The sequence below is a fragment of the Notolepis coatsorum genome, assembly GCF_963971535.1.
Source record: "Notolepis coatsorum genome assembly, chromosome: 5".
In the NCBI taxonomy this organism is placed as follows: domain Eukaryota; kingdom Metazoa; phylum Chordata; class Actinopteri; order Aulopiformes; family Paralepididae; genus Notolepis; species Notolepis coatsorum.
Genome location: NC_140169.1, coordinates 46,273,626 through 46,287,995, shown reverse-complemented (window position 1 = coordinate 46,287,995; position 14,370 = coordinate 46,273,626). Strand labels below are relative to the sequence as shown.

Here is a 14,370-nt window from a genome sequence, read left to right as displayed (position 1 = left end):
TTCCTGATTCTACTGCGCAGGCGCACCAACCGACCTGTAGGAGTCACTGTCCACAACGCCCGATCCCCACCCATCAGTTTCCCACCCCCTAATACGGCCAATGTGTATTAGTATGAACGACCAGCTAAACTGAAAGCAATGTGGAGCGCTGGGCTCGAACAGGCGAGCCCAGCGTCTCCGCATTCATGGCGAGCGCCTTGACCACTACGCCACGTAGCCGCCCTTATCAAATGGACTTTATAGACATTAAGATATTTGAATTTATTTTCGACCAAGTTTCATTTGATTCCAATTGTTGACATGCTTATTTCTTCTGGATATGTTGGTCATTCATTTTAATTTGCCATATAAACCAGAAAAGATAGCAGTGTATGATGGTTAAATTGATTCGGATATCATGCTAATTTATGTATTGAAAACTAATAATAATTGTGTCCTTCGGGCGCAGCTCTTGCAGCAGATTGTCTAGGGCTCCGTGGTTTTGTTTATTGTGAGTCTACATTCTTTGTTGTCAGGGGATCATGTTACGTTGCCATGACAAGAGTGGGTGTTATTTCTGCACTATTAAAAGAATAGCCAGAGCTCCATCTAGTCCTAACGTGAACACTGACCGAGAGGAGCAGAGGTCATTGAAGTACAATGTGTTGAGGTATTTACATTTTAGGGGACATAATACAATACAAAGCGAATATCCTACTTTTTACTCTCCTACTGCAATGACTAGTTAATTCCAATAAGATATTTGCATTGAATACATGTAATGTACATTTGAACGATGAACGTGACAACCTGGAGGGAAATCAGCTCATCAGATATGGAATGTTTTTTCAGGGTAATTCTACGTATACTCAAGTGAAGGATTTGGGTACTTTTCATTATTTCATCAATAATATTAGTCTTGTGCACACATGATATAGAGACATCAAATGGTGTTACTATAAATTACTGAAGTTGGCCTACCTAATTGATTTTAGTTAATTTAGCTAGTCCAAGTAGAATTACAACTCCAATCTGTGATACATTTACATGCTATGATCTAACTACAACTTCAATCTGATACATTCACATGCTATGATCGAACTACAACTTCAATCTGATACATTCACATGCTATGATCGAACTACTATTTGCAGTGCATCACCTTAATGTTAATAAACTAGATAAAACTAGTTGAAAAGCACCAGGACTTTAGTCAAATACAGACGTTGCACAATATTTATTAGCAGAACCTTTATAGCCTTATAGATCACCCTTTATAGATGACTATAAAAAGTACCATTTGTGACAAACAACTCAATCATTTAAAAAGGCATAGACATAAAAAGGGGTTAAGCCAATTATTGCTAGGACAGTCAGGAGATGACTTGTATGCATGTGTAATATAAAGTGATACACTTCTACACACAAACCCATTTCTAATAATGTGACGACCAGCAGCAGTGTAGACCTGACGGCAAAACAATAATAAATATTGTAGACTTCTGCTTTCTGGTACCACGATAAACGCCCCTTGAAACAGCTGCACATATTCCATATGGCATTAGCTTAGTAGTACTTCAGTTAAATTTGTAGTACTTCAGTTAAATTAGTAGTCATAAAAGGCAGAAGCTTGCTACAGACCTAGACAACATGATGGATGGAATGAGCTGAAGAGGTATGATTGCCTACTACACACATTGCTACAGTTAGCCATTAAAATGGAGGGAACCGTTACATGGTAATCAGAATAATTTAATAATCACCCAAAGTACATGAGTCCACGATCGTTAAATAAATAGGTAATGAAACGACTGATGAAAACATGACAGTCTGTCTTTCAAAACTCAATTCAGAGTTTTCTCAGCAGGGAAGTATTTTCACGGAGGAGGTACTGATCGCTACACCTGAAGAAGATGGAAAATGCAAAAACAATTTAATTTAGAATTTACAATCTTGCTGTTACCATTGTGCCTGTGGACGAGGGGTCAGGAGAACAGAATCTAATCACATCCAGAGGAAACTAGGGACTTTGGGAGGGGATGATAGTGTCCAGGCTCGCTGTGGTGATGGTTATTACTGGAGTCAGCATGGAGAGCGGGGGGGGTTCAGTCTACTGGAGTGGGAAGACGTAGAGGCACTGCTTCAAGACTCTTCGACCTTCTTGGCCTCCTCCTTCGCCAGGGCCTTCTTGTCTTGCTCGAACCTGTCGGGGAAGTGAAGGAGGATGGAAATAAACATAGGATCCGTTTCACGAATAATACAAAGTTGTAGAAAAACCATAGAATGCATTCCCTCTCACATCGCTTCCTTTTGGCCATAAAGTACCAGAGTACATGTACAGCAGACACTTCAACAGCTTCAACCACACTGGATGCCATGCTGCTACAATATTAATGAGCAGATATATTCATTCATAACAATCTATAGTGAGGGGAAGTGGACAATCGCCATCTAGTGGTTGGGTTCATAGAAATTCCAATCGCCATTAACACTTTCAATGCCAACGACGCTATATGTCATTTGTTCATGCCGACCGTTCATTGCCAACGACGCGATATGTCGTTTGTTTTTTTATTAGCGAGTTGAATTCATATTTCATCAATCTAGTCTCACGTTAGTGCTGCAAACTCTCTGAGCTCCATTGGGAAAATACCGCCCCCTATCGTCTCCCTGTGGTACTGCACCCTGAACCCCACACGGCAATGGATTGCATTAAAAACACGGGGGGGGGAATCCAGTTTCCTCATTTTACGTCTCGTGCAAGCCACCCGAGACGATCGGATTCATTGTGGACCATCAGAACAGCATGGAATACATATTTCCAGTACGCAGCGTTGGATCAATAAATAAATCGATATTTGGAATGGAGATCAGGAATTGGAATAATCTTTTTGGAGAACATCTGATCTGAGGTAAGGAATCTATTTTACCAGTTTTAGGATAATCAGAACTTTTTTCACAGAGATATCAACATTTGCCCTATGTGTGTGTGTGTGTTGATCAGGAAATGAGAGAATCGATTTTTCAGCTCGCTTCTCTAGCGTGCATAAGTACACATATACTATCGATAATCTAGCGTTTATTTGAAAACGATTCATAAATAGGCCGAAAAATGACAGTTTTTTGTGTATTCCAGAATATTCCAGTAAAGGGAGATTATCATAGAATCTTTATATTTTCCTGAAACTTAAAAAAAACTAGCGATTTTCAAAATGGTATAAAGCGGAAATGAACCGATTAAAAAAACAATCCGTTTCGACAATGTTGACTGCAAACAAGTCATTGATAAGCGACGGGCAGATTAGACACATAGCCATAATTTAAGACATAGATTATGCGTTCACAAATGCGAGTGCTATATCATTGAAGTGGGTGGCGGCATTCAAGGGGGTAAAAAGGAAAACACGGCCGGCACGGAAAGTGTTAACACTTTCAGTGCCGTTCACGTAGAACGGCACCGAGTGCCGTCCGATCGTTGAGTGCCGGAAACGTAGATCTACGTTTCTGTCACGGTATTTCTTTTATTATCTATATCCATTCATAATTCAGCGGGGCACCTTGTGCATACTGTTCTGAGTGTGTCTGAGCTGGCAGACGGTATTATACCGCCCTCTAACGCCTTCGGCCAGTATTGCACCCGGTTATAAACGGGTTCGTTTATTTTCTATACTGAGCTGCGGCGTGGGGGCGGGTCCTAAACACTCTGGCAAACCACACGCTTCTAGGGATGGCTTGGACAACTGACCCCGCCCGCCCGTTGAGCAATGCCCAATAACGTCGGAGGCATGACCGCTGTGGATAACTGGAATGGCGATGAGATTATTGGATTCTTTTTTTTCCATTACTTCAGAGACCAGGTAAGGACTCTATATATGAAAGCTTGCGTTGATCTGATATTTATTTCTACTGCGATTGACGCTATATGTGTTTATGTGTCTAGCTGTTCTGCCGTTGGGTTGCAGGAGGGATCTAAGCCACATTGCCACATTGCGGTCTAAACCACATTGCATGCGTGCACGACAAAGGATAATAATGATGATCTAGCGTTGATTTCAGGAAGATCCGATAATCAGGCGAAAAATGACAACGTGTTTATTGAATTACACAAAAACGCTGTTTTCGTGTCTTTTCCCTGGAATTGTTCAGAAGCGGCCGGACTATGTTCATATTCAAATGGTATAAATGGAAATGTACGGATGAAAAAATTATCTGTTTTTTGCACGTTGACCAGAAGCAGCTCAATGAGACTCGAGGGCGTTATTAGACCCATAGCTATACTATAAAATATAGGTTTAGTTCTACAAACTAAAACTACGTTTACATGGGGTTAATGGGCGGCACGGAAGGGGTCACTTCCCTGAAGGGGCGTGGCACTCAATGTGTTAAGGCGATTTGATTATTGACTGAAACTAAGCGAAAACTTGAATTTTGATCAGACGTTGCAGCAGTATGAGGATATTATAGATATATATATATTATTATATTATAGAAACACTTCTTCTGAGCCTCGAGGAGGACCGCAATACTGAGTTCTAATCTGTCCACGTACTAATGATCATCTTTCTGGAACTAAACTCCAAACAACTAAATGTGCACAGAGACTGATCCTTCTTCAATAGAGATCTCATCCACCGAGTTGGACTCAGTGGTTAAGAGGTGATGCAGCATCTTAAACTAGCTGGACTCTGTCTGACTGAAAGGTGTCAAGGTCAACAACAGCCTGGCACAGCTATGAGTGAAGAATGCACATTTCAGAGAAAGCTATCATGCACTTTATTTTGGACTAAACGACTCCCGGGAGACGATAAAAGGGAGGTGATGAGGCTTGAGGCTGGTTTGTTTACCTCCAGATCCTGTAGAGCTGAGAGATCCCTGCTCCGCCCACGAAGAAGTTGACACAGAAGAGGTTCCAGTTCTTTGGTATGATGACCAAGGAGTATCTGGACCAGATCAGACCTGGGAGGGAGGGAGAGAAATAAACAGCTTGGTAAATAAACACAAGTCACAATCTGTGAGTGACAGAGACGTTTTGTTTACAGACTAATTGGAATCGGCAGATCGCCTGCAACTTTTGCCATAGATTAATTAATAGGGGTGTAACGATGCATCGATTAATCGAAATGCATCGATTCTAATGTGACGATTCAACTGCATCGATTTGAAAATGTTAGAATCGATTATAATCTAAATTAAAAAATGTATCGTAATTACAAAATTTGACCTATAGTCCATTCATGCTGAGTGAATCAGTTCCCCCAGCCACATTTGTGTATTACATTTTTTTGGGGAATTAACTGATTCCCGGTTCGATTCCCACTCCTCCCAGGCAGCATGTCGATGTGTCCTTGAGCAAGGCACTTAACCCCTAACTGCTCCCGATGAGCAGGTTGTCACCTTGAGCAAGGCACTTAACCCCTAACTGCTCCCGATGAGCAGGTTGCCACCTTGAGCAAGGCACTTAACCCCTAACTGCTCCCGATGAGCAGGTTGCCACCTTGAGCAAGGCACTTAACCCCTAACTGCTACCGATGAGCAGGTCGGCACCTTGCATGGTCGCCTCCGCCATCAATGTGAGGAACAAAGTTGTAAAGCGCTTTGGATAAAATATCTATATAAATGCACCATTTAGCCCCATGCCTATTAATTTCTTCCTATTGGTACGACCCATAACAGCAAATACAACACACAATGAACGTGTTTAAGCATTCTTAAGCATTTTATGCCAGCTTTGATGTGGTAATATGTACATTTTATAATTAGTATTAGAATTTACTGCCTCATTTCAGCCTATTCATAGTCTAATGGTGATCTTAGGGACAACAGACAGCCTTGCTGTTCTACGGACACGCGATTGTGGTTAGCTGAGAATCTCAAACACCTCACCCAAGAAATAATAATAAAACATTTAAAATAAAAAACAGGAGTAATGTGCAGGGGGAAAAATCCATATCCAAAGGTCCCATGTTTTGTTTCTTTTCAATTAATATAGATTTTTTTTTTTTTTTTTTATCCGTGCACATTTTTTATTATGAATAACCAGTCTGGTAATTCTCCTCTGATCTCTCTCTCTCTCATTAACAATAACCAGAGGAGAACGACCAGACTGGTTGTTGTTAATAAGAGAGATCAGAGGAGACTTGTAGATATTATGAGCTCCAGTATTTTACCTTGTAGATATTATGAGCTCCAGTATTTTACCTTGTAGATATTATGAGCTCCAGTATTTTACCTTGTAGATATTATGAGCTCCAGTGTTTTACCTTGTAGATGTTATGAGCTCCAGTGTTTTACCTTGTAGATATTATGAGCTCCAGTGTTTTACCTTGTAGATATTATGAGCTCCAGTGTTTTACATTGTAGATGTTATGAGCTCCAGTGTTTTACCTTGTAGATATTATGAGCTCCAGTATTTTACCTTGTAGATATTATGAGCTCCAGTATTTACCTTGTAGATATTATGAGCTCTAGTATTTATCTTGTAGATATTATGAGCTCTAGTATTTATCTTGTAGATATTATGAGCTCCAGTATTTTACCTTGTAGATATTATGAGCTCCAGTATTTACCTTGTAGATATTATGAGCTCTAGTATTTATCTTGTAGATATTATGAGCTCTAGTATTTATCTTGTAGATATTATGAGCTCCAGTATTTTACCTTGTAGATATTATGAGCTCCAGTATTTACCTTGTAGATATGAGCTCCAGTGTTTTACCTTGTAGATATTATGAGCTCCAGTGTTTTACCTTGTAGATATTATGAGCTCTAGTATTTTACCTTGTAGATATTATGAGCTCCAGTATTTACCTTGTAGATATTATGAGCTCTAGTATTTATCTTGTAGATATTATGAGCTCCAGTATTTTACCTTGTAGATATTATGAGCTCCAGTATTTACCTTGTAGATATTATGAGCTCCAGTATTTATCTTGTAGATATTATGAGCTCCAGTGTTTTATCTTGTAGATATTATGAGCTCCAGTGTTTTACCTTGTAGATATGAGCTCCAGTGTTTTACCTTGTAGATATTATGAGCTCCAGTGTTTTACCTTGTAGATATTATGAGCTCCAGTATTTTACCTTGTAGATATTATGAGCTCCAGTATTTTACCTTGTAGATATTATGAGCTCCAGTATTTTACCTTGTAGATATTATGAGTGATCCAGTATTTTACCTTGTAGATATTATGAGGTCCAGTGTTTTACCTTGTAGATATTATGAGCTCCAGTATTTATCTTGTAGATATTATGAGCTCTAGTATTTATCTTGTAGATATTATGAGCTCTAGTATTTATCTTGTAGATATTATGAGCTCTAGTATTTATCTTGTAGATATTATGAGCTCCAGTGTTTTACCTTGTAGATATTATGAGCTCCAGTATTTTACCTTGTAGATATTATGAGCTCCAGTATTTTACCTTGTAGATATTATGAGTGATCCAGTATTTTACCTTGTAGATATTATGAGTGATCCAGTATTTTACCTTGTAGATATTATGAGCTCTAGTATTTACCTTGTAGATATTATGAGCTCCAGTATTTTACCTTGTAGATATTATGAGCTCCAGTGTTTTACCTTGTAGATATTATGAGCTCCAGTGTTTTACCTTGTAGATATTATGAGCTCCAGTATTTTACCTTGTAGATATTATGAGCTCCAGTGTTTATCTTGTAGATATTATGAGCTACAGTATTTTACCTTGTAGATATTATGAGCTCCAGTGTTTTATCTTGTAGATATTATGAGCTCCAGTATTTACCTTGTAGATATTACGAGCTCTAGTATTTTACCTTGTAGATATTATGAGCTCCAGTATTTTACCTTGTAGATATTATGAGCTCTAGTATTTTATCTTGTAGATATTATGAGCTCCAGTATTTACCTTGTAGATATTACGAGCTCTAGTATTTTACCTTGTAGATATTATGAGCTCCAGTATTTTACCTTGTAGATATTATGAGCTCCAGTGTTTTATCTTGTAGATATTATGAGCTCCAGTATTTACCTTGTAGATATTACCAGCTCTAGTATTTTACCTTGTAGATATTATGAGCTCCAGTATTTTACCTTGTAGATATTATGAGCTCCAGTGTTTTACCTTGTAGATGTTATGAGCTCCAGTATTTTACCTTGTAGATATTATGAGCTCTAGTATTTTACCTTGTAGATATTATGAGCTCCAGTATTTTACCTTGTAGATATTATGAGCTCCAGTATTTTACCTTGTAGATATTATGAGTGATCCAGTATTTTACCTTGTAGATATTATGAGCTCCAGTGTTTTACCTTGTAGATATTATGAGCTCCAGTATTTATCTTGTAGATATTATGAGCTCTAGTATTTATCTTGTAGATATTATGAGCTCTAGTATTTATCTTGTAGATATTATGAGCTCTAGTATTTTACCTTGTAGATATTATGAGCTCCAGTATTTTACCTTGTAGATATTATGAGTGATCCAGTGTTTTACCTTGTAGATATTATGAGTGATCCAGTATTTTACCTTGTAGATATTATGAGCTCTAGTATTTACCTTGTAGATATTATGAGCTCCAGTGTTTTACCTTGTAGATATTATGAGCTCCAGTGTTTTACCTTGTAGATATTATGAGCTCCAGTATTTTACCTTGTAGATATTATGAGCTCCAGTATTTTACCTTGTAGATATTATGAGCTCCAGTATTTTACCTTGTAGATATTATGAGTGATCCAGTATTTTACCTTGTAGATATTATGAGTGATCCAGTATTTTACCTTGTAGATATTATGAGCTCTAGTATTTACCTTGTAGATATTATGAGCTCCAGTATTTTACCTTGTAGATATTATGAGCTCCAGTGTTTTACCTTGTAGATATTATGAGCTCCAGTGTTTTACCTTGTAGATATTATGAGCTCCAGTATTTTACCTTGTAGATATTATGAGCTCCAGTGTTTATCTTGTAGATATTATGAGCTACAGTATTTTACCTTGTAGATATTATGAGCTCCAGTGTTTTATCTTGTAGATATTATGAGCTCCAGTATTTACCTTGTAGATATTACGAGCTCTAGTATTTTACCTTGTAGATATTATGAGCTCCAGTATTTTACCTTGTAGATATTATGAGCTCTAGTATTTTATCTTGTAGATATTATGAGCTCCAGTATTTACCTTGTAGATATTACGAGCTCTAGTATTTTACCTTGTAGATATTATGAGCTCCAGTATTTTACCTTGTAGATATTATGAGCTCCAGTGTTTTATCTTGTAGATATTATGAGCTCCAGTATTTACCTTGTAGATATTACGAGCTCTAGTATTTTACCTTGTAGATATTATGAGCTCCAGTATTTTACCTTGTAGATATTATGAGCTCCAGTGTTTTACCTTGTAGATGTTATGAGCTCCAGTATTTTACCTTGTAGATATTATGAGCTCTAGTATTTTACCTTGTAGATATTATGAGCTCCAGTATTTTACCTTGTAGATATTATGAGCTCCAGTATTTTACCTTGTAGATATTATGAGTGATCCAGTATTTTACCTTGTAGATATTATGAGCTCCAGTGTTTTACCTTGTAGATATTATGAGCTCCAGTATTTATCTTGTAGATATTATGAGCTCTAGTATTTATCTTGTATATATTATGAGCTCCAGTATTTACCTTGTAGATATTACGAGCTCTAGTATTTTACCTTGTAGATATTATGAGCTCCAGTATTTTACCTTGTAGATATTATGAGCTCCAGTGTTTTATCTTGTAGATATTATGAGCTCCAGTATTTACCTTGTAGATATTACCAGCTCTAGTATTTTACCTTGTAGATATTATGAGCTCCAGTGTTTTACCTTGTAGATATTATGAGCTCCAGTATTTTACCTTGTAGATATTATGAGCTCCAGTATTTTACCTTGTAGATATTATGAGCTCCAGTATTTTACCTTGTAGATATTATGAGTGATCCAGTATTTTACCTTGTAGATATTATGAGTGATCCAGTATTTTACCTTGTAGATATTATGAGCTCTAGTATTTACCTTGTAGATATTATGAGCTCCAGTATTTTACCTTGTAGATATTATGAGCTCCAGTGTTTTACCTTGTAGATATTATGAGCTCCAGTGTTTTACCTTGTAGATATTATGAGCTCCAGTATTTTACCTTGTAGATATTATGAGCTCCAGTGTTTATCTTGTAGATATTATGAGCTACAGTATTTTACCTTGTAGATATTATGAGCTCCAGTGTTTTATCTTGTAGATATTATGAGCTCCAGTATTTACCTTGTAGATATTACGAGCTCTAGTATTTTACCTTGTAGATATTATGAGCTCCAGTATTTTACCTTGTAGATATTATGAGCTCTAGTATTTTATCTTGTAGATATTATGAGCTCCAGTATTTACCTTGTAGATATTACGAGCTCTAGTATTTTACCTTGTAGATATTATGAGCTCCAGTATTTTACCTTGTAGATATTATGAGCTCCAGTGTTTTATCTTGTAGATATTATGAGCTCCAGTATTTACCTTGTAGATATTACGAGCTCTAGTATTTTACCTTGTAGATATTATGAGCTCCAGTATTTTACCTTGTAGATATTATGAGCTCCAGTGTTTTACCTTGTAGATGTTATGAGCTCCAGTATTTTACCTTGTAGATATTATGAGCTCTAGTATTTTACCTTGTAGATATTATGAGCTCCAGTATTTTACCTTGTAGATATTATGAGCTCCAGTATTTTACCTTGTAGATATTATGAGTGATCCAGTATTTTACCTTGTAGATATTATGAGCTCCAGTGTTTTACCTTGTAGATATTATGAGCTCCAGTATTTATCTTGTAGATATTATGAGCTCTAGTATTTATCTTGTATATATTATGAGCTCCAGTATTTTACCTTGTAGATATTATGAGCTCCAGTATTTTACCTTGTAGATATTATGAGCTCCAGTATTTTACCTTGTAGATATTATGAGTGATCCAGTATTTTACCTTGTAGATATTATGAGTGATCCAGTATTTTACCTTGTAGATATTATGAGCTCTAGTATTTACCTTGTAGATATTATGAGCTCCAGTATTTTACCTTGTAGATATTATGAGCTCCAGTGTTTCATCTTGTAGATATTATGAGCTCCAGTATTTTACCTTGTAGATATTATGAGCTCCAGTGTTTATCTTGTAGATATTATGAGCTACAGTATTTTACCTTGTAGATATTATGAGCTCCAGTGTTTTATCTTGTAGATATTATGAGCTCCAGTATTTACCTTGTAGATATTACGAGCTCTAGTATTTTACCTTGTAGATATTATGAGCTCCAGTATTTTACCTTGTAGATATTATGAGCTCCAGTGTTTTACCTTGTAGATGTTATGAGCTCCAGTATTTTACCTTGTAGATATTATGAGCTCTAGTATTTTACCTTGTAGATATTATGAGCTCCAGTATTTTACCTTGTAGATATTATGAGCTCCAGTATTTTACCTTGTAGATATTATGAGTGATCCAGTATTTTACCTTGTAGATATTATGAGCTCCAGTGTTTTACCTTGTAGATATTATGAGCTCCAGTATTTATCTTGTAGATATTATGAGCTCTAGTATTTATCTTGTAGATATTATGAGCTCTAGTATTTATCTTGTAGATATTATGAGCTCTAGTATTTATCTTGTATATATTATGAGCTCCAGTATTTTACCTTGTAGATATTATGAGCTCCAGTATTTTACCTTGTAGATATTATGAGCTCCAGTATTTTACCTTGTAGATATTATGAGTGATCCAGTATTTTACCTTGTAGATATTATGAGTGATCCAGTATTTTACCTTGTAGATATTATGAGCTCTAGTATTTACCTTGTAGATATTATGAGCTCCAGTATTTTACCTTGTAGATATTATGAGCTCCAGTGTTTTACCTTGTAGATATTATGAGCTCCAGTGTTTTACCTTGTAGATATTATGAGCTCCAGTATTTTACCTTGTAGATATTATGAGCTCCAGTGTTTATCTTGTAGATATTATGAGCTACAGTATTTTACCTTGTAGATATTATGAGCTCCAGTGTTTTATCTTGTAGATATTATGAGCTCCAGTATTTACCTTGTAGATATTACGAGCTCTAGTATTTTACCTTGTAGATATTATGAGCTCCAGTATTTTACCTTGTAGATATTATGAGCTCTAGTATTTTATCTTGTAGATATTATGAGCTCCAGTATTTACCTTGTAGATATTACGAGCTCTAGTATTTTACCTTGTAGATATTATGAGCTCCAGTATTTTACCTTGTAGATATTATGAGCTCCAGTGTTTTATCTTGTAGATATTATGAGCTCCAGTATTTACCTTGTAGATATTACAAGCTCTAGTATTTTACCTTGTAGATATTACGAGCTCCAGTATTTTACCTTGTAGATATGAGCTCCAGTATTTTACCTTGTAGATATTATGAGCTCCAGTATTTTACCTTGTAGATATTATGGGCTCCAGTGTTTTACCTTGTAGATGTTATGAGCTCCAGTATTTTACCTTGTAGATATTATGAGCTCTAGTATTTTACCTTGTAGATATTATGAGCTCCAGTATTTTACCTTGTAGATATTATGAGCTCCAGTGTTTTACCTTGTAGATATGAGCTCCAGTATTTTACCTTGTAGATATTATGAGCTCTAGTATTTATCTTGTAGATATTATGAGCTCCAGTATTTATCTTGTAGATATTATGAGCTCCAGTGTTTATCTTGTAGATATTATGAGCTCCAGTATTTTACCTTGTAGATATTATGAGCTCCAGTATTTTACCTTGTAGATATTATGAGCTCCAGTATTTTACCTTGTAGATATTATGAGCTCTAGTAGTTACCTTGTAGATATTATGAGCTCCAGTATTTACCTTGTAGATATTATGAGCTCTAGTATTTATCTTGTAGATATTATGAGCTCTAGTATTTACCTTGTAGATATTATGAGCTCCAGTATTTACCTTGTAGATATTATGAGCTCTAGTATTTATCTTGTAGATATTATGAGCTCTAGTATTTATCTTGTAGATATTATGAGCTCTAGTATTTATCTTGTAGATATTATGAGCTCCAGTGTTTACCTTGTAGATATTATGAGCTCCAGTGTTTTACCTTGTAGATATTATGAGCTCCAGTGTTTTACCTTGTAGATATTACGAGCTCCAGTGTTTACCTTGTAGATATTATGAGCTCCAGTGTTTTACCTTGTAGATATTATGAGCTCCAGTGTTTTACCTTGTAGATATTACGAGTGCTCCAGTATTTACCTTGTAGATATTATGAGCTCCAGTGTTTTACCTTGTAGATATTATGAGCTCTAGTATTTACCTTGTAGATATTATGAGCTCCAGTGTTTTACCTTGTAGATATTATGAGCTCCAGTATTTACCTTGTAGATATTATGAGCTCCAGTGTTTTACCTTGTAGATATTACGAGTGCTCCAGTGTTTATCTTGTAGATATTATGAGCTCCAGTGTTTTACCTTGTAGATATTATGAGCTCCAGTGTTTTACCTTGTAGATATTATGAGCTCCAGTGTTTTACCTTGTAGATATTATGAGCTCCAGTGTTTTACCTTGTAGATATTATGAGCTCCAGTGTTTTACCTTGTAGATATTATGAGCTCCAGTGTTTTACCTTGTAGATGTTACGAGTGCTCCAGTGTTTACCTTGTAGATATTATGAGCTCCAGTGTTTTACCTTGTAGATATTACGAGCTCCAGTGTTTTACCTTGTAGATGTTACGAGTGCTCCAGTGTTTACCTTGTAGATATTATGAGCTCCAGTGTTTTACCTTGTAGATATTACGAGTGCTCCAGTGTTTATTTTGAAGTGGCCCTGGTGAAAAGCTTGCTTAAGAGTCTTTACGGCCTCAAGGAGAACTTTGCAGGGTTTTTATATAAACACTACGAACCCCTTCCACCCAGCTCCACGAGAGCTGTTTTTATATAAACACTAGGAACCCCTTCCACCCAGCTCCACGAGAGCTGTTGAGGCTGTGGTCGCTCTCTTCCACCCAGCTCCACGAGAGCTGTTGAGGCTGTGGTCGCTCTCTTCCACCCAGCTCCACGAGAGCTGTTGAGGCTGTGGTCGCTCTCTTCCACCCAGCTCCACGAGAGCTGTTGAGGCTGTGGTCGCTCTCTTCCACCCAGCTCCACGAGAGCTGTTGAGGCTGTGGTCGCTCTCTTCCACCCAGCTCCACGAGAGCTGTTGAGGCTGTGGTCGCTCTCTTCCACCCAGCTCCACGAGAGCTGTTGAGGCTGTGGTCGCTCTCTTCCACCCAGCTCCACGAGAGCTGTTGAGGCTGTGGTCGCTCTCTTCCACCCAGCTCCACGAGAGCTGTTGAGGCTGTGGTCGCTCTCTTCCACCCA

General features: G+C 37.0%; 1 protein-coding gene across 1 annotated transcript in view; it reads right to left on the bottom strand.

The window, feature by feature from the left end:
• Positions 1–1,710: 1,710 nt before the first annotated feature.
• mpc2b (mitochondrial pyruvate carrier 2b) overlaps positions 1,711–14,370 on the bottom strand; it is a 36,142-nt gene continuing 23,482 nt past the window's right edge. Inside the window, exons 4-5 of the mRNA XM_084314691.1 lie at positions 4,824–4,935; positions 1,711–2,182 (exon numbers count right to left, since the gene is read on the bottom strand). Coding sequence (XP_084170817.1) covers positions 2,122–2,182; positions 4,824–4,935 — 173 coding nt within the window. The 3' untranslated portion in view covers positions 1,711–2,121. The remainder of the gene's footprint in view (positions 2,183–4,823; positions 4,936–14,370) is intronic.